Source organism: Mauremys mutica, chromosome 1 (assembly GCF_020497125.1).
Source record: "Mauremys mutica isolate MM-2020 ecotype Southern chromosome 1, ASM2049712v1, whole genome shotgun sequence".
NCBI classification, from domain to species: domain Eukaryota; kingdom Metazoa; phylum Chordata; order Testudines; family Geoemydidae; genus Mauremys; species Mauremys mutica.
The window spans coordinates 98524390-98545730 of record NC_059072.1 but is presented as its reverse complement, the minus strand read 5'-3'; the positions used below and the strand labels follow the sequence as shown (position 1 = coordinate 98545730).

Below are 21341 nucleotides of genomic sequence, written 5' to 3'. Positions count from 1 at the left end.
GTGAACTGTCAGGCTGGAGGGAGGTTACTAGTGGAGTTCCTCAGGGATCGGTTTTGGGACCAATCTTACTTAATCTTTTTATTACTGACCTTGGCACAAAAAATGGGAATGTGCTAATAAAGTTTGCAGATGACACAAAGCTGGGAGGTATTGCTAACACAGAGAAGGACTGGGATATCCTACAGGAAGATCTGGATGATCTTGTAAACTGGAATAATAGTAATAGGATGAAATTTAATAGTGAAAAATGCAAGGTTATGCATTTAGGAATTAATAACAAGAACTATTGTTATAAGCTAGGGACACATCAGTTGGAAGTAACAGAGGGGAGGAGAAGGACCTTGGAGTATTGGTTTGATCACAGGATGACTATGAGCCGCCAATGTGATATGGCTGTGATAAAAGCTAATGTGGTCTTGGGATGCATCAGGCGAGGTATTTCCAGAAGAGATAGAGGTGTTAGTACAAGGCACTGGTGAGACCTCATCTGGAATACTGTGTGCAGTTCTGGTCTCCCATGTTTAAGAAGGATGAATTCAAACTGGAACAGTACAGAGAAGGGCTACTAGGATGATCAGAGGAATGGAAAACCTGTCTTATGAAAGGAGACTCGAGAGCTTGGCTTGTTTAGCCTAAACAAAAGAAGGCTAAGGGGAGATATGATTGCTCTCTCTAAATATATCAGAGGGATAAATACCAGGGAGGGAGAGGAATTATTTAAGCTCAGTACCAATGTGTACACAAGAACAAATGGATATAAACTGACCATCAGGAAGTTTAGACTTGAAATTAGATGCAGGTTTCTAACCATCAGAGGAGTGAAGTTCTGGAACAGCCTTCCAAGGGGAGTAGTGGGGGCAAAAGACATATCTGGCTTAAAGACAAGCTTGATAAGTCTGTGGAGAGGATGGTATAATGGGGTAGCCTAATTTTGGCAATTAATTGGTCTTTGACTATTACCGGTAAATATGCCCAATGGCTTGTGATGGGATGTTAGATAGGGTGGGATCTGAGTTATTACAGAGAATTCTTTCCTGGGTGTCTGGCTGGTGAGTATTGCCCACATGCTCAGGGTTTAGCTGATCGCCATATTTGGGGTTGGGAAGGAATTTTCCTCCAGGGCAGATTGGCAGAGGCCCTGGAGGTTTTTCGCCTTCCTCTGCAGCGTGGGGCATGGGTCATTTGCTGGAAGATTCTCTGCGTCTTGAAGTCTTTAAACCATGATTTGAGGACTTCAGTGGCTCAGACACAGGTTTGATACAGGAGTGGGTGGGTGGGTGAGATTCTGTGGCCTTCGTTGTGCAGGAGGTCACTAGATGATCATAATGGTCCCTTCTGACCTTAAAGTCTATGATTCTATGAATTAATATTCTGTGCTTCAGAAAATTTCTATTTTTTTAACTCCTTAAGTTTTCTTCTTTCCTTGGCCCTTAGGAGCAATATGAACAGGAAGATTTTTTGATTAAGCCCAGTGACAATCTGATCATTTGTGGAAGAGTTGATAAGGACCACTGCAGTCTAGAGGTTCACCGTGAGTAAACAATATTTGGTCATAAAAGCAGGCCTAGAAAATACTCTGCTTATCCAGTCTGATCCCTGTGGCTTTGCAGGACTGCTCCCTCTGTTGTTCTCCATTTATCCTGGTTTTTGAATAGATGTTGGCATCTGGCACAACTACATTTCTTGTGCTCTTACCTCTGTAAAATAACTGCTTAACAAACGCTAATGAACCCTGACCTATATAAATATACTGCGAACCTGTACAGTGAAACATCAGCCTGTCAGTAATACTTTATCATTCTTATTTTATAAATACACATAAGCAGCAAGTGTCTCTTATATACCAGATGTTTTAAAATAGTCGCACAAACACAAATGAAGATGATGTAGCGTGTGCAAGGCATAAACTGAATCAGTCTGTACTTGATGTAGATAAGTACGTCATTCTGCGGGCTGTTGAATTTGTCACCTAAAATAAATGTTCTGTGGTGCCTAACATCATATAGAGAGGCTGTGGCTCTCTGCTAGAAACTGACAATATCACAAATGTAGCTTCCAGACATTATCTCTACACTGAGAATATTAATATTTGCTCCATCTGGCTGTGTGGGGATGCACTACATAGAGTGGCTTATTTTTCTCTCCACTGACATAAATGTTTTTCAAATTCTCTCTTTCAGTTTATAATCATGAAGAGGACTCATTTTATGTACACCATGATATCCTCTTACCTGCATACCCTCTAAGTGTGGAGTGGCTTAATTTTGATCCTAATCCTGATGAATCTCCAGGTAATAAATGTCTTTAGGGTGCCAAAAGAGATCATAGCTGTCTAACAATAGCAATTTTTGAATATGAACTGCATAATTAACTTAAAATGCTGTGACTAAATAATGGTCTCCTGCAGCAATATTAACACAGAAGCAAAGCCAAGGCATGGGAGGAAAAATTAAACATGTAACTGTAACTGGGGGTGCTCACCTCCGGAGTGCCTCCTAGTGGTAGGGTGTGATACTGCAATCTTTGTCCCACTCATGGCCCCCCCTGTAGGTGGCCGACCTTGAAAGACAGGTCTTCAGTGGCTCAGCCTTCCAGCCAAGTCACACTGTTGAAAAATGAACCCCTTCTGGGGTAGCAAATAGTTCACCAAACTATCTCCTCTCAACAGGGTCTTCAGCCCTGTTTCTGGGCCCTTTAAATGTGGCCCTTGGCTCAGGCTTCTGAAGGAGCCTTGTCCCCCTCTTGGGCTTAGGCCCCTTTGCCAATGGGGGAACCTTGGCCAGCCCGCTACTCCAGGTTCCAGCCCAGGCGTCCTATAAACAGCAGTCACATATTGCTTCCTTCACTTAGTTGCTGCTGCATTCCCTGGGGCTCTTCCTACCTGGTCCTTTTACCTTAGGGTTAAAGTTCTCAGGTATTTTCTCTCTCCCAGTCCAGTAAATGGAGCCCTTCAAGCTCCTTTCTCCAAAGAGGAGCACCCTTCCTCATCTCTCTGGTCCCAGCCGGGAACTGACCTGCTAAGATCCTGCATCTCCTTTTATCTGAGCCTGCTGGGCTCTTGATGGCTGCTTTCTTTTGGTTTTTCTAGGGCGGCCTGGAGGACCCACCTTCACTGCTCCTTCCTGGAGCAGGGTGTAGTAGGACCTCAGTGCCTCCAGCAGGGGGCCACAAAGGGCCGGGTACAGCCCATCACAGTGAATAATTTATTTTTTTTTAGAGCTGTAAATGCTTACGTATATATCTGGAGGGTTCTTTTAGTAATGTCATTATACCAAATGACTAAACTAAAACACCAATACTAATACCAATGGCAAACCAAATCTACTAGGCAGGCTAATGGAAAACTTTTCTTTAGACTTCTTGTTTGCAGATGTGTTTGGCCATGTCTTCTCTGAACAAAACCAATAGTCAATCAAATTTATTTTAAAATAACACACTAAAAATTATATTTTATAATTTTGGGGGCTGTACATATTTTTCTTTGCATTTTTATCATTAATTGTACTAAAGGGAGGATACGTACATAAAGTTGGCTCTGAGTGTAATTGTATGACAGGATTGCTTGTGATGGTAAGAGGCAGGGCTCAACAGCCCTGGGGCTCACTTCTGGTTTATGTTCTATGTTCTTAAAGCTCATGCTTCAGGGTTTCAGCCAGCCACTGCTCATGGCAGGGTCATGAAGGGATTTTTCGCCCCCAACGTGTTCTGGAAGGTTTGGGGTTTTTTTAATCTTTTTTTCCTCTGAAGCCTCGAATGACCATGGCTAGAGAAGAGACATTGCATGGCCTGGGCTAGGGCTCTGAGGTGGCTCTGAGCACTCTCTCTCTCTCTCAAAGGTGTTTGGCTGGCTAGTTCTTGCTGACAAGCTCAGGATCTAATAGATCACCATATATGGGGTCAGGAAGGAATTTTCCCTCAAGTCAGATTGGCAGTAATGTTGGGGGATTTTCACCTTCCTTTGCAATGCCTGGATGCAGGTCACTTCTCAGGATTATCTGGTATATCTCACTTAATCATTTCCCTGCCACTGCAAGGGCATTGTGCACTGGTGCACCTTGGTCCATCCTATTCTGTGCCTGTGGCACATAATAGTCTTTTCTCCCTGGACAGTAATACTTTGGCCTCGTTTTGGATGTTGGGTTTGGTGTGTGGGTGCTGGGTGGGGTGGTGGCAGCGGCGTGTGCTATACAGGAGGTCATACAAGATAATCTAATGGTCCCTTCTGGCCTTAAATTCTAGAACTCTGACATACCTTTTTGCAGGCAATTTCTGCAGGTGTATCTTTAAATGGACACTAACCATGTACAACTGGTAAAAATATGCCATTGAAAGACTCTGGACACATAGGCATTAATTTAAAATAAGTAATGAAATGGTTGTATCATCCTGCACTCTTTGCGTATGTTAATCTAAATGAACACTATCGCTGGCATTTGCTTTTCTTTCTGCAGGAAATTATGCTGCAGTGGGTAACATGACCCCTGTTATTGAGGTCTGGGACCTTGATATAGTGGATTCTCTAGAGCCAGTCTTTTCTCTTGGAAGTAAAAAAGAAAAGAAGAAGAAGAAAAAGGGAAAGAAGGTAAAATAATGCATGTCTGCTGATCTGTTTAGATTGCAAAAGCTGCAGGCAGGGACCATGTCTTTGTCTTTGGTTAGTAAAGTTACGAGCCCAGTAATGCACACAGATACGCGCATCTTTTTTTTTTTTTTAATTAAAGTATAAGGTCTGGGTTAGTTACCTCTGCCGGAGACACTGCATCTGAAAGATACTATTTGGGCAATTCACAGAAACTATAAACATGGCTCTATCCAAGTAGCTGCTAATCTTTACATCATCCAGCTCAAGAGCCCACTCTTCTGAGTAATTGAGAAAAGGATTTACTTTTTTACCCCCTCAGTCCTTTAGGTCGTAGAAGGGCCCAATGGAGAAGGGTAATGATTCTATGTAACTCGTTGCTGCAAAGTTTGGACATATACGACTAATGTTTGCAGTAGCATTTCATTAATTTAAAAATCTAGAGGATCTCTCTCACTTCCAGGTTAGTGAGTTAGGGAGGGAAAAATAGGAGGAGGAAGGATCCTGGAGGACTCCCATTTACTCAGAACAATGTTCTTTGTAGCTTAACCCTTTCATTTTTTAATTTAAAAAAGAAAAAGGGTAGTCATTAGGAGGTAGTGAGTCAATGTTTGAGGAGAAGGGGGCCAGAGTGGGAACCAGAACAATAGGAGTAAGCAGGGAGAATGTAGGGACCCAAAGATGCTCCAGGACAACTGGTGAATATTTGAATTTGTGCCAGCTGGCGAAAGGGAGTAGCTATTGCTGCATGCTGACCAGATAAGGGGAGAAGAGGCAAGCTGAGCGGAGGTGCTGCAGAGGTAGCTCTGTACAGAGAGGATTTCAGTAGGTGGGAATATGTTGAATTATCAGGCTGTTCCTAACGGGCGGCTCTAGCAATTTTGCCGCCCCAAGCACAGCGGCACGCAGCGGGGGGCGCTCTGTCGGTCGCCGGTCCCGCGGCTCCGGTGGACTGCGGGAGATCCACCGGAGCCGCCTGCCACCCTCCCGGCGACCGGCAGAGTGCCCCCTGCAGCGTGCCACCCCAAGCATGTGCTTGGCGTGCTGGGGCCTGGAGCGGCCCCTGGTTCCTAATCTGTGCATATAACAGTACATTAATGAACAATAAATACTTGATTTTTCCTGGAAGGTGTAACTTTTTTAAACCTCTTTAAAATGTATCTGTATACAGAATTCATCTACAGAAGGGAATCAGGATGGGCATACTGATGCAGTTCTTGACCTTTCATGGAATAAGCAAAACAGGTAAATGATTGAATGTTTACATACAGATAATTATAAATTAGTGTACATGGTTTTGTATGAAGTATGTATACATACCTATAACTTTATTGCTTAAAGATCAACTTAATGTAGTGCAGAAGTTAATCCAGCTGAAAAGTACTTGAATTCTACACTAGTGAAAATTGAGACCGTCTCACAGTTGTTGTTTTTTTTTAAAAGTGGTTTTTGTTGTTTTTGTTTTTTTTGTGACTTGTATTTTTTAAATTTGAATGTCAAACAAAGGTGGCTTTTAGCCATCTCGGTGCGCCTGTTGTCCTGGCATGATTTGGTCCATGGGGCAAATCAGAATTGTCCAAAAGTGGCTCTGAATTGTGCCAAATTCCAATGGACAGGGTGGCTGATGTGCAGGGAAGCCCAGGCCATGCCCTCTTTTTCCCTGGCTCTTCACCCTGTGCTGAAGTCAGAAAGCAGGGAGAGGTGTTGAAGGAGCTTCTATAGCACAGATATAGAATTGTCTCTGTCTCCCTGTGATAGGCAGGTGGAGTCCTCTGTTGCTTGGCTACACCAGCTTTAGGGTTTGCTTCCCACTGCCAGAGCAACATGCAGTTACCCTGTCAAAAGGGGAGCAGTCAGACCTTCATGCTAAAGTTAAGAACAGCTTCTTCATTAGTTCTTTGAGTAGTGTCCCTCTTGGGGCTCCACTTCAGGTGCACATGCACCTCGTGAGCCCTTGATTGAAGATTTTCAGTTAACTGTATCAATTCGGCCTCTTTGTGCCCAATACTGAGGCTATGTTAAGGGTGCATGGTTAAACGACCCTCCATTCCTTCTCAACTGCCTTGGCCTGAGAGGAAGTCTTAGCATGTCCACATCGAGCATGCCTCTGCTTTTGCACTATTTCTCTAGTGATTGAGAGAGTTTTTATAGTGAGTTATTTAGATAAGTAGTGAGAGGATTTTTACACTCTTCTTTTTCTTAAGAGACTTTTTTCTTTTTTTTTTTCCCCCAACCCTAGTAGGCATGCCTGGCTTGCTAGGTTTCAAATGCTGAGAGGCTATATGTCGCTATGAGCCACAGCCACTATAAATGTGTCCATTGCTTGGGAGAGTCCCACATCTTCTAGAAGTGCAATGTCTGCTTGACCCTCAAGTCCAGGACAAGGGAAAACAGAGAGATAAAACTCATACTGTTAATGATGGAACACTGTCTTTGGCCAGCTTCTGAGTCAGGTCTCTGGACCAATCCAGTGCCCCTTCTACCTCGGCACAAGCTTTCTCTAAGAAAGGGAAGACTTTGGAGGATTCAGGGAAGGTTTCCATAAAGATGTACCTATCTAAGTCTACCATGTATGACAAGGACCAGAAAAGACTGGATCTCTTTGAATGAAAAGCCTATTCGTTGGCAACCCTGCAATTCAGGATTGCAAATTATCAGGTTGTCATGGCCAAATATAATTTTACAAACTATAACAGATTCATGGCTTTTATTGAACATCCGCCACAAGAATATAGGGAGCAATTTCAGTCCATCATCTCAGAGGGCCAGTTGGTGGCCAGAACTGTTCTTCAAGTATCCTTTGATGCTGTGGACACTGCTGCCAGGTCCATCTCCATAGTGATGGTTATGCACAAGGCATCATGGTTCCATCTCTCTGGGTTTCTGAGAGACTCCAGAACACTGTGGAGAGCTTCCCCTTTGATGCTTGTAAACTGTTCTCTGAAACCACGCATGAGTCTTTGCACTCTCTAAAGGACTCTAGGGCTACTTTATGATCACTGGGCACATATATACATGTATAAGATAAGGTTTAGTAGGTCACAGACTGCCCAGAGGTTGTGTCCACGCTTAGTTTTTTGGGTTCCAGAGATCCACCAAACCCCCCAGAAAGACACAGATTTCAGAGAGAGAGGGCTGCCCAGCCACTCTCCATGACCACCCAGACAGTTTCAAATCAATAGTTTTGTTGGGTTGGTCAAGAGTTCAGATCCTCCAACTAAATTTATTGCTGTGCCTGTTAGGCCACCTCCCTGTCTGGAGACCACCTTGCCCAATTCCAACATGCTTGGAGGCAGGTCACTACAGACATTTGAATTGTAGAGGTCATAACATTGGGCTATACCATCCATTTTACGTCACTCCCTCCCTTCCACGCCCCTTCCCTGTCCCTCTTCAGTGATCCCGCTCATGAGCTTTTATTGAGACAAGAAGTGAACTTTCTCCTTCGAATGGCAGAGTAGAGCTAGTTCCTCCTCCTCCTCACAAGACAAGGGATTTTACTCAAAGTATTTCCTTGTGCCAAAGGAGAATGGAGGGTGGAGACCAATCTTAGATCTAAAACTTCTAAAGAAGTTCAGGATGGTGGCTCGGGCAGCTGTAATTCCTTCATTAGAGAAAGGGGTTTGGTTTCTGGCCCTCAAACTACAAGATGCTTATTTCCATATAACAATATACTCATCGCACAAGAAATATCTGTGCTTCATTATTGGACAGGATCATTTCCAATACCAAGTGTTTCACTTCAGTCTTTCCTTGTCCCCCAGAGTGTTCTCCAAAGTCCTGGCAGTAGTCACTGCTTACCTCTGACAAGAAGCAATCCTAGTCTTCCTGTACCTTAATGACTAGCTACTCAAGGGCCGTTCTTATGAAGCAGTGTTATCTTCCTCCCAGACAGCCCTTGCTCTGTTCCAGAAGTTGGGTCTGCAGCTGAATGTAAAAAAATCCACATTAACCCCAGTACAGAAGACAGTTTATAGGGGCCTATTTGGACTTGTTGGCAACCAGAGCCTATCTTCCTTTAGACAGATTTGTAACCATGTCAGGTTTGGTATGGGCAATTCGGGGGAGCCCTTGAACCCCAATAAGGAACTGTCTTCAGCTCCTGGGATACATGGCAGTTTGCATCTTTGTGACCAATCACACAAGGTTACATTTCTGCTGCTTTCAGGGTTTGCTCGGAACAACCTGTTCTCCAGTCAGATGCACCTTGGACAGACAAGCTACAAGTGAGGAACTCCTTAGACTGGTGGAAGGATCAACTCAGCATCTGTGCAGGTGTTCCTTTCTGTCACCCAGCCCCAGCAATGACTTTAACAGCATCCTTGTAGGTTGGGGAGCACAGCTTAGTACCATCACAACTTAGGACAGATGGACAACTCAAGAAACCAGTCTCCACATCAATATGTTGGAGCTCAGGGCTGTCAGGAACAGTTGCCTTCATTTCTTACCCCTTATTGGGGCAAATCAATCTAGGGTCACGAAGGACAATGTAGCCTGCATGTTTTTTATCAACAGGTAGGGAGGAGCGAGATTCTCCTCTCTGTATACTGAAGCTATGAAACTATGGGATTTGTGCATAGCTCATCAGATGCAAATTTCAGCAGTCTACCTCACAGGTATTCAGAACACCACACCCGATATCTTCAGCAGACACTTCTCACAAGATCACACCAAAGTTCTGCATAGTACATTCCAAAGATGGGGGCTGCAAGAGTTCCAGGAACAGGAAGTGTCCTCGTTTCTGCTCAAGAGGGTTTGGGCAACCACTCCTTGGGAGACGCCGTTCTTCTATCTTGTGTTTCCTCTAGCACTACTGATACTAAGAGTGATGAAAAAGATAGGACAGAGCCAGATTTATCCTTATAGTGGCAACCAGACTGAGACAAGCTTTGTACCGTTACCTGCTTCACCTGTGTGTCCAACCGTCATTGAAGCTCCTGACTGTTCTGCATTTCCTATCACAGGATGTGGGTTGTGTGCTTCATCCCACTCTACTGGTTCTCCACCTGATGGTGTGGCTTCTGGATGGTTTACGGCATTAGAATTCTCCTGCACTATAGAAGTACAGCAGCTCTTACTGAAAGAGATCAACCCACATTACTTACCTGCAGAAATGGAAGAGATTCGTCTATTGGCATTGGCATTGCTGCCTCCAGCCTGATTTGGTGCCACTTTGTCATCCTGGTTTACATGTTGGATCTAAAGAAATTGGGATTACCAATTAGTTCGATTTAAGTTCCATTTGACTGCAATATCAACCTTTCATCCTCCGGAAGAAGGATGCTCCATATTTGCTCATCCAGTATTGTCTAGGTTTAGTAAGGGTTTAGAGACTCTCTATCCGCAGATTAGAAACCCTATCCCAACTTGGGACCTCAACCTGATACTCAGTTACCTCCATGAGACCTCCATTCGAACCAATGACAACCTGTTGTCTGTTGCATTTATCTATAAAGATGGATTTTTTTAGTAGCTATCCTGTCAGCCCGTAGTGTCATGGATATTGGAGCCCTAATGGCAGATCACCCCCCTATCCCCACCCCTTACGGTCTTCTTTAAGGACAAGGTCTCTTTACATCCATACCCTAAATTCTTACCTAAGATTCTATCAGAGCTCTGCCTTAATCAGTCCATTCCTCTACCAGTATTTTTGCTGAAGCCATGTGGTTCGCTACAGGAATCCTGTTTACACATTCTGGATGTTAGAAGGGCATTAGCCTTCTACTTAGATAGGACCCAGCAATATAGCAAGTCACCTAAGCTCTTCATTTCTTTCACAAATAGATCCACAGGGTTCTCGATTTCTACTCAGACTGTTGAGGTGGCTATCTGGATGTATTATCACTTGTTATGATGCTGCAAGCGTTCATCCTCAACCCCCCCTTCTCCCCCCCACCCCCTTTTTTTGGGTGGGGAGGGTGATAGTATATTCAACCAGATCACAGGCAATAAATATCTATGGCATTACCAAAGAATGTACCAGTATCTGAAGTATGTAGGGCTGCTACATGGACTTCAATGCATATGTTTTCAAAACATTACGCCCTGGTCCAAACTGTCAGATTCAATGCTATATAGCCTTGGTATCCAGCATGAGGAGAACATAGGGCATGTGCACAGGCCAAACGGGCACTGCTAGCTGAAAATCTCTAATCAAGGGCACAAGAGGCACATGTGCACGTGAAGTGGAGCACCCATAGGCACCCACATCTCAAAGAACCGCAGTTACTGCGCAAGGTGATTAACCCCTTCTTTCTGTCACCTGGGTTGGTTTTCAATAACACAATTAGTACAGGATCCTCAGCCAGGCTCATGTAAATGGCTTTTCCAATTAGATACAGTATAATCTTTTCCTACTGCTGCTAACTCTCTCTGAGGATACACTTGTCAGTTCTGCATAATCATTTTCAGCAGCTGTCAGCAATCTCCTCTGAAAACTCCTGGTTCTTCTTCGAGTGATTGCTCCAATGCATTCCAGTTAGGTGTGCGCGCCGCGCGTGCACGGCTCTTCGGAAGATTTTTACCCTAGCAACTCCGGCGGGCCGGCTGGGCGCCCCCTGGAGTGGCGCCGCTATAGCGCAGAATATATACCCCAGCCGGCCCGTCCGCTCCTCAGTTCCTTCTTCCCGCCCGTGACGGCAGTCGGAACTGTGGAGTGCTCAGTAGTCCTCCACATCCCTAGCTCTCTCTACTTGTTGTTGTATATAGTTCTTCACTGTTAGTATAGTTAGTTTTAGTAGTTAGTTAGCGTTTTAGATAAGGATAGGGGGAGTATTTCCTCCCTTCCCCTCCCCGGTGCGGGCTTATGCCCAAGGCACCGGGCTTTAAGCCCTATGCAGCATGCCAGAGGCCTATGCCAGTGGGTGACCCTCACGGCTCCTGCCTCCGTTGCCTGGGCGAGGCACACCGCACAGACAAGTGTGCCATTTGTTCGGCTTTTAAGCCGCGAACCCGTAAGGACAGAGACAGTCGCCTCAAACAGCTCCTTATGGAAGCGTCCCTCCAGCCCGCGGCACCGTCAGCGCCGGCGCCGAGGGCTTCTTCGGTGCAGAGTGCACCCGCGGCACCGACCGGCTCCGGCACCGTGGCCACGGTACCCAAACCGCCGCCTAAGACGACCCGGCACCGCTCGCTCTCGCCTTCACGCAAGCAGAGACTGGCGAAGGCTGTAGCGAAGGCACGCACAGAGACCGCCACGAGAGTGGCTGAGGCAGTGCGTAAAGCGGGCCCTGAGCCCTCGACTCCGGCTCCGCAAGCGCCGTCGAGTCTGGCACCGCCCCGCTCCCCGGCACCGACCGAGGTTGAGCCAAGGCTGCCTTCGACGCCGGAGACTTTCTCCTCCGCGAGAGACCTCATCAGGCTCATAGAGGCTCCGAGCCTCCGGCCCCCGGCACCGCCGGTGCGGGCTGTTGTCTCTCTGGGCAAGCCAGCCAGGATGACAAGACCGCCCTCTATCGACGAGCGGCATGGAAGACGGTCGCGGTCCCGGCGCAGGTCCCCGTCCCGCCGTTCGGGATCTCGTCGCCGCTCCTCTTCACGGCACCGAGCGCCATCCCGACGCCGGTCTGAGTCCCGGTACCGCTCTCGATCTCGGTACCGGTCGCACTCCCGGCACCGATCCAGGTCACCGTACCGTCGGTACCGTCGGAGGTCGTCTCGGCACCGCGACTCTCGGAGTCACTCCCGGCACCGCGGATCCCGCTCCCGGTCGAGCTCCCGGCGCCGGTCGAGCTCCCGGCACCGCCGAAGCCCACGCTCCTGGTCACCGTCCCGTCGGCGCTCTGCGTATCGACCCTCGGTACCGTCGGTGCAGGGCCTCCCACCTTCAGCGGTTCAGTCCGTCGGCACCACAGCACCACCTTGGCCATCCCGCACAGCGTCCGTGGCCTCCGGTGCCGATGATGCTACCCACCGGTGGCCGACCCCACAAGGACTCCCTCACGAGCAGTGGGGCTACTGGGTCCCATGGGGGCAGCATGAAGGGCAGGGTATCCCGTTTCCCAGGAGGGATGTGACCACCGGCACCAGGGTCCCTGAAGCGACTATTAGCCGGCCGCCTCCCTCGCCTCCGCACGAGCCCTCTGCTCATCCGGCCCGCCAATCACCCGTGCCCCACGATTCGGAGGAGGCTCAGCCACCGGCCATAGAGCCTGAGCCGGTTCTGCAGGGTGCATCTTCGTCATCCTCGCCGGACGAGGCGGTGGCAGGTGCTGCGGCCAGCGAACCCCCGCCCATTGACCTCCGGGCCTTCCAAGACCTGCTTCGCAGGGTGGCGGCGTCCATGAATCTTCCCGTCGAGGAGGTCCAAGAGGACGAGGATCCAATCACCAACGTGGTGGGTGCGGACGCTCCCGTCCGCGTGGCGTTACCCTTTGTCCGGACCATTCAAAAAAACGCCACTACGCTCTGGCAGACCCCCGCTTCCATTCCACCCACAGCACGCGGGGTCGAGCGGAAGTACTCAGCCCCACCATCAGGCTATGAGTACCTTTATTCCCACCCAACCCCGGACTCCCTCGTAGTCCAATCTGTTAACGACCGCGAGAGGCACGGCCAGCCTGCCGCTGCGCCTAAGTCCAAGGACGCCAAGCGCATGGACTTGCTCGGCCGTAAGATCTACTCCGCAGGGGGTTTGCAGCTTAGGATCGCAAACATCATGGTCCTCGCCAGGTACGTCTTTGACATCCTGCCTTCCACATCACGCCAGGAGTTCTCCGCCTTACTGGACGAGGGAAAGAAGTCCTCCCGGTCATCTATTACGGCCGCCCTCGACGCCGCGGACTCCGGGGCGCGGACCTTGGCATCCGGCGTGACAATGAGGCGCATCTCCTGGCTGCAGTCCTCCACCCTGCCGCCGGAGGTGCAGTATACCCTCCAGGACTTTCCCTTCGACACCCAGGGTCTGTTTTCCGAAAAGACAGATTCTCGGATCCAGACCCTGAAGGACGGGCGCATTGCCATCCGCACGCTAGGCATGCATACGCCGGCGACGCAGCGCAGGCCCTTCCGGCCGCAGCCCTCCCGCTACCAACAGCGCTATCGCCCCTATGTCAGGCGACGACCGGCCCAAAATCGCCGTCGTCCGTCCGGCAACCGCCGCAACCAGGGCCAGGCCGCTTCCAAGGCCCCTCAGGGGGCTAAGCAGGCCTTTTGATGGGGCGGTCGAGGACGGCCCATCACTCTCCCTACCGGATCCTTCCCCTTTATTTTACAACCGCCTTTCCCATTTCTTTTCGGCGTGGTCCCGCTTAACATCGGACAACTGGGTGCTTCAAACAGTCCAGTCGGGATACCGCCTTCAATTTGTTTCACCCCCGCCTTCCCACCCACCCTCCCTGTCCCTCTTCAGGGACCCCTCTCACGAGCAAGTCCTCTTGCAAGAGGTTCAGACTCTGTTGAGCGTGGGGGCCATAGAAGCTGTGCCTCAAGACAGGCGGGGCAGGGGATTCTACTCCCGTTATTTTCTCATCCCCAAGGCGAAAGGCGGGCTACGTCCTATCCTGGACCTTCGCGAGCTGAACAAATACCTGCTCAAGCCCAAGTTTCGTATGGTCACCCTGGGGACCATTATTCCCTCCCTGGATCCGGGAGACTGGTTTGCCGCCCTCGACATGAAGGACGCCTACTTCCATGTCGTGATCTATCCTCCTCATCGGCGTTACCTTCGGTTTGTGGTCAACAACGCCCACTACCAGTTCGCCGTGTTGCCATTCGGACTCTCCACGGCACCGAGGGTATTTACAAAATGCATGGCAGTCATAGCAGCAGCTCTCCGCCGTCGTCAGATGCACGTCTACCCGTATCTCGACGACTGGCTGGTCCGAGCTCAGTCCCGTCAGCTCGTGATAGAACAGATGGCGGAAATTCTGTCTCTCTTTCAGCGCCTTGGTCTTCTCATCAACACCGAGAAGTCCACCCTGTTCCCAACGCAGAGGCTGGAGTTCATCGGAGCGGTTCTCGACTCCACGGTTGCCAGGGCCTCTCTTCCTCGCGCCCGGCACCAGACGATGGCTTCCATCATCCGGGATCTCGTCGCCTTCCCGACCACAACAGTGCGCTCCTGCCTGCGCCTTCTGGGTCACATGGCCTCCTGCACATATGTCACCGCATATGCGCGGCTCCATCTTCGCCCCTTCCAGTCCTGGCTCGCGACGGTGTACCGGCCTCATCGAGACCCCATCGACATGGTGGTCACGGTCAACAGGACGGCCCTCGACTCCCTCCGCTGGTGGCTCACCCCGGAGGTCGTGTGTGCGGGAGTCCCGTTCCATCCTCCTCGCCCATCCGTCACGCTGACCACAGATGCCTCAGCGCTCGGTTGGGGGGGCCCACCTGGGCGAGCTTCACACACAAGGCCTTTGGTCGCCCCAGGAGCTCGCGCTACACATCAATGTCCGCGAGCTCCGTGCCATCCGCCTCGCCTGCCGAACCTTCTGCTCCCACCTACAACGCCGTTGTGTAACAGTACTCACGGACAACACCGCTGCGATGTACTATGTAAACAAGCAGGGCGGAGCCCGCTCTTCCCCCCTCTGCGAGGAAGCGATCCTCCTGTGGGACTTCTGCGTGACCCACTCCATTCACCTAGAAGCGTCTTTTCTTCCGGGAGTGCAGAACACGCTGGCCGACCATCTCAGCAGGTCGTTTCTCTCCCACGAGTGGTCCCTTCGTCCCGACGTTGCACATACGATTTTCCAGAGGTGGGGGTTTCCCCGGGTCGACCTCTTCGCCTCCAAGGCGAACAGGAAGTGTCTCCAGTTTTGCTCGTTCCAGGGTCACTCGCCGGGCTCTCTGTCGGACGCCTTCCTGTATCCCTGGCAGACTCACCTCCTCTATGCCTTCCCTCCTTTCCCGCTCGTGCACAGAGTGCTCCAGAAGCTGCGGAGGGATCGAGCCACCGTCATACTCGTGGCTCCGGCCTGGCCGAGACAGCATTGGTACACCCTGCTGCTCGAGCTCTCCGTTCGGGATCCCATCCCCCTCCCGCTATGGCCGGACCTCATCACGCAGGACTTCGGCAGACTCCACCATCCGAACCTGCAGTCCCTCCATCTTACAGCCTGGTACCTGCATGGTTGACCCACGCAGAGAGGGACTGTTCGGCGGCCGTGCAGCAAGTCCTGCTTGAGAGCAGAAAGCCTTCCACTCGCTCCACCTACCTGGCGAAATGGAAGAGGTTCGCGCTCTGGTGTGACCAACGAGGACTCAACCCTTTCGTCGTCCCCGTCCCTACCATCCTGGACTACCTCTGGTACCTTAAGGAGCAAGGTCTGGCGGTCTCCTCCTTGCGGGTACACCTGGCAGCGGTGTCCGCTTTTCGTCCTTCTCTGGAAGGTCGCTCCATCTTTTCCAATCCGATGGTCTCCCGCTTCCTAAAAGGCCTAGACCGATTGTACCCGCCGGTGCGGCGTCCGGCCCCAACCTGGGATTTGAACCTCGTCCTGTCCAAACTCATGGGTCCACCATTCGAACCTATGGCCACATGTTCTCTTCTTTACCTCTCCTGGAAGACGGCCTTCCTCGTCGCCATAACATCGGCCAGACGAGTCTCGGAGCTCCGGGCGCTGACGGTAGGTCCGCCATACACCGTCTTCCACGCAGACAAGGTGCAGCTTCGTCCGCATCTGGCCTTCCTGCCAAAAGTGGTCTCGGCTTTCCACCTCAATCAGGACATCTTTCTCCCGGTCTTCTTCCCGAAGCCCCATGCCTCGCCTCGGGAACAGCAGCTACACACCCTCGACGTCCGTAGAGCGCTCGCTTTTTACATCGAGCGGACGAAACCTTTTCGGCGTTCTACACAGCTCTTCATAGCAGTCGCCGATCGCATGAAAGGCGAGCCGGTCTCTTCCCAGCGCATCTCCTCCTGGGTAACTCAGTGCATCAGAGCATGCTACGAGCTGGCTCGCGTGCCCCCGGGCCGCTTCACCGCTCATTCCACGAGGGCGCAAGCCTCGTCTGCCGCCTTCCTGAGCCATGTCCCCATCCAGGACATCTGTCGAGCGGCCACATGGTCTTCGGTCCACACCAATCCATTCCAGACCCGCCCTCCTTCCCCACTGTCGGAGTAGCCGGCAAGAAGGAACTGAGGAGCGGACGGGCCGGCTGGGGTATATATTCTGCGCTATAGCGGCGCCACTCCAGGGGGCGCCCAGCCGGCCCGCCGGAGTTGCTAGGGTAAAAATCTTCCGAAGAGCCGTGCACGCGCGGCGCGCACACCTAACTGGAATGGATTGGAGCAACACATCTCGAAGAACAACAGTTACTACAGGTGAGTAACCGTCTTTTTTATCCAGATATTACAGATGAAAACATTCTCCTGAACGTACAAGAAATTATTAGATGTTAATTGGCCATGTGTTGTCTACTGCAAAAAGAATGAGTCAGATGACTAAGGTGAATGTAAGAAATGATTTAGTGATGGCTCAGTCAATGGTACTCAGTTGGTCTGCAATCGTTCAGCCTTTATCATGGCTAACACCAGCAGCGTGTAACTAGAAAGTCACTTTCATGATGACTAAAAGCAGCTGATCTTTGTAGGAGTAATTTCAGTGACCTTGTATAATATTAAACCCCTGTACGAAGCTGAATAAGTGATTGGCATTCCTGGTTCTGTAGTGTACCGTGTAATATAACCTTGTTGACACCAGTGGATGTTGCAAGAAAAACTAATCCTGAAACGCAAAGGTTGGGTGCAAGTCAAAAACTCAAAGAGCAATCTTAGTGCAGCATTTTTAATTGCATTTTAAAAAGTAAGACAAGCTATGACAGCTGCCTACAAATTGCTTTCTGGCTGAAGGGCCTCACGGGCATTATTTGTCAAATGTCCTTGTAATCTGCACTGTGCCTTTTGTAAATTTCCCCTCTGTGGCGTGGCTTTGGGGGAACAGTGTTTTGGAGGAATGTCAGATGTCTTTCACTCAAGAACTTCATTCTACTATGGAAAATGGGGGGGAAGGCTTCAAACAGTGTGTTTAGATTTTATAATTTAACACCTTTAGACAAATAAGGGTGATTTTTGTTGTGCATTTAATTAGTTTCTGACGTTGCTGTTTGGGCTTTGTCTGATTCAAGTTCTTATCTCTGTATTTACAGCCCTTACCACCATTAATGTTTAAATATGAAATGAGGGCCCAAATGCAAGTAGCTCCTTCAACTTCAGTAGGGTGACTTGTCAGAATAAGATACTCCGTGAGGAGAGCTGCAGGTTCGGGCCGTTAATTAGTTAGTTAGTGGAGAGTCCCAAGAGGAAAATACTTGCCAAAAAATGGGTTTGTTTGTCTCTTAGCTATGTCAATACAATATTCAAATCTATACTGTGTAGCTCATATTCAAAAACTCCATTATCTTTAAATGTACAGAAAGGAATAAGTCCTCAAATTTCTTAGTTATATCACTGGTACCATATAATTGACGGGAGAATATTTTTAGGTGGGGGAGGGGACGGGACAGAACTGTATGAGCAGTCACTAAAAGTATATCCCTTCAGTACAAACCTGGATTTTCTCTTCAGAAATATGTAACATACTGCTATTAAATACTGAATGTTATATTCTTCTGGCAGATTATCTTTTATGCTTGAAGATTGTAGGCTGTAGATCTGGGCTTACTTGAAATCAGAATCAGGCTGTGTATTTATGATTTAGGGCCACTGTTCACATGTATGTAAATGTCTAAAGCTTTTGCTTTTGTATGTTGTTAGAAATGTGTTAGCAAGTGCTTCAGCTGACAACACTGTAATTCTGTGGGATATGTCCATGGGTAAACCGGCAGCAAACCTTACTTTACATATGGACAAGGTATGTGGATATTGTTATATTTCTTCTGTTTAAAAAAAAAATAATAATAATAACCAAACTGCAACTTATTACATTGAAAGCTTAGTGGCAAACACTAATGTTGCAAAACTGCTTTGGTTATAACCACCGTGTCAAACGTTCATAATTTTCTGAGTGAATCACTTTTGTGGATTACACTATTTGGTCTCTGTCAAAATCAGATTTATTTTATCCTTTGGAAAGTTGGAGGGAATATTTGACTCAGATTTTTAGGGCATCTTAAAATGCTTTTCATCTAAATGTAACCCCCTGGCTGTTTTAAGACAAGGAGAAGCCTAAAAGTGCTGGCATAAGTGACAGAAGACTAGACCCGCAAGAATGGGCTAGATTGTCAGTAGTTCCTTTATAGGACAATGAGTAATGGTAACAATGTTTCTAACACAGGTACGTTTTAATTAGGGCTGTCGATTAATCGCTGTTAACTCATGCGATTAACTACAAAAAAAATTAATCTCGATGAATCGCACTGTTAAACAATAGAATATCAATTGAAATTTATTAAATATTTTGCATGTTTTTCTACATTTTTAATATATTGATTTGTACAACACAGAATACAAAGTATACAGTGCTCACTTTATATTTTAATACAAATATTTGCACTGTAAAAATGATAAACAAAAGAAATAGTATTTTTCAATTCACCTCATACAAGTACAGTAGTGCAAGTTCGTTATTGAGAGTGTAATGTAGATTTTTTTTTGGTTAGATAACTGCACTCAAAAACAAAATAATGTAAAACTTTAGCGCTTACAAGTCCACTCAGTCCTACTTCTTGTTCAACCAATCGCTAAGACAAACAAATGTTTACATTTACGAGAGATAATGCTGCCTGCTTCTTGTTTACAGTGACACCTGAAAGTGAGAACAGGTGTTCGCATGGCACTGTTGTAGCTGGTGTCGCAAGGTATTTACGTGCCAGATATGCTAAACATTTGTATGCCCCTTCATGCTTTGGCCACCATTCCAGAGGACATGCTTCTATGCTGATGATGCTCATTTTAAAAAAAAATAATGCTTTAATTAAATTTGTGACCAGAACTCCTTGAGGGAGAATTGTATGTCTCCTGTTCTATTTTGCCTGCATTCTGCCATATATTTCATATTATAACAGTCTCGGATGATGACCCAGCACATGTTGTTCATTTTAAGAACACTTTCATAGCAGATTTGACAAAATGCAAAGAAGGTACCAATGTGAGATTTCTAAAGATAGCTACAGCACTCAACCCAAGGTTTAAGAATCTAAAGTGCCTTCCAAAATCCTGAGAGGAATGAAGTGTGCAGCATGCTTTCAGAAGTCTTAAAAGACCAACATTCAGATGCAAAAACTACAGAACTCAAACCACCAAAAAAGAAAATCAACATTTTGCTTGTGGCATCTGACTCAGGCTTTGGTTACACTTACACTTCAAAGCGCTGCCGCGGCAGCGCTTCAAAGCGCTAAGTGTAGTCAAAGCACCAGCGCTGGGAGAAAGCTCTCCCAGCGCTGTCCGTACTCCACCTCCCTGTGGGGAATAACGGACAGCGCTGGGAGCCGCGCTCCCAGCGCTGGGGCTTTGACTACACTGGCGCTTCGCAGCGCCGCAATTTGCAGCGCTGGAGAGGGTGTGTTTTCACACCCTGCTGCAGCGCTGCAAATTTGTAAGTGTAGCCAAGACCTCAGATGATGAAAATGAACATGTGTTGGTCCACTCTGCTTCGGATTGTTATTGAGCAGAATCTGTCATCAGCATGGACACACGTCCTCTGGAATGGTGGTTGAAGCATTAAGGGAGATAGGAGTCTTTAGCGCCTCTGGAACATAAATATCTTGCAACACCGGCTACAACTGTGCCATGTGAACGCCTGTTCTCACGTTCAGGTGACATTGTAAACAAGAAGCGGCAGCATTATCTCCTGAAAATTTTAACCAAACTTGTTTGTCTGAGCGATTGGCTGAAGTGTGACAATGGACATTTAGGCTCTAAAGATTTAAATTGTTTTGAATGCAGTTTTTTTTGTACAAATTTCTGTTTGTAAGTTCAGCTTTCATGATAAAGAGATTGCACTGCAGCAGTGGTTTTCAAACTATGGGTCGTGGAATGTCAGGCACTGGGTCGCAACGGCTCTGGTCAGCACCGCCGATTGGGCCGTTAAAAGTCCCGTCGGCAATGCTGCCCGGCTAAGGCAGGCTAGTCCCTACCTGTTCTGACACCGCGCTGCACCCCGGAAGCGGTCAGCAGCAGGTTCGGTTCCTAGGCTGGGGAGCCACAGAGCTCCGTGCACTGCCTGCACCCCAAGCACCAGCTCCCAGCCAATGGGAGCTGGGAGTGGGGCAGTGCTGGCCACTTCCGGGGTGTAGCGCAGTCCACAGTGCCAGGACAGGCAGGAAGCCTGCCTTAGCACCCCCCCTGTGCTGCTGACTGGGAGCTGCCTGAGGTAAGCCCATGCCCCAATCCCCTGCCCTAGACCTGAGCCCCCTCCCAAATCCAGAGCCCATTCCTGCACCCCAAACCCTTCATCCCCCAGCCCAGAGCCGTGACCCCCTCCCTGCAGCCCAACCCTCTGCCCCAGCCCTGAGCCCCTCCCACACCCCAAACCCCTCATCCCCAGCTCCGTTGGGTCACGCGCATCAACAATTTTCTTCAGCTGGGTCGCCAGAAAAAAAGTTTGAAAACCACTGCACTACTTGTATGAAAAATACAATTTCTTTTGTTTTTTTACAGTGCAAATATTTGTAATAAAAATAAATACAAAGTGAGCACTGTACACTTTGTATTCTGTGTTGTAATTGAAATCAATATATTTGAAAATGTAGAAGACATCCCAAAATATTTAAATAGGTGGTATTCTATTATTGTTTAACAGCGTGATTAATCTTTTTAATCGCTTGGCAACCCTAGTTTTAATATATGGCACCTAGATATTATGATGACAGGTGCTTT

General features: G+C 48.3%; 1 protein-coding gene across 2 annotated transcripts in view; it reads left to right on the top strand.

The window, feature by feature from the left end:
• PWP1 (PWP1 homolog, endonuclein) overlaps positions 1-21341 on the top strand; it is a 47310-nt gene that overhangs the window by 14430 nt on the left and 11539 nt on the right. For both annotated transcript variants that reach the window (XM_044993160.1, XM_044993169.1), the window contains 5 exons: positions 1435-1531; positions 2181-2291; positions 4452-4582; positions 5751-5824; positions 18279-18375. In XM_044993160.1, coding sequence (XP_044849095.1) covers positions 1435-1531; positions 2181-2291; positions 4452-4582; positions 5751-5824; positions 18279-18375 — 510 coding nt within the window. The remainder of the gene's footprint in view (positions 1-1434; positions 1532-2180; positions 2292-4451; positions 4583-5750; positions 5825-18278; positions 18376-21341) is intronic.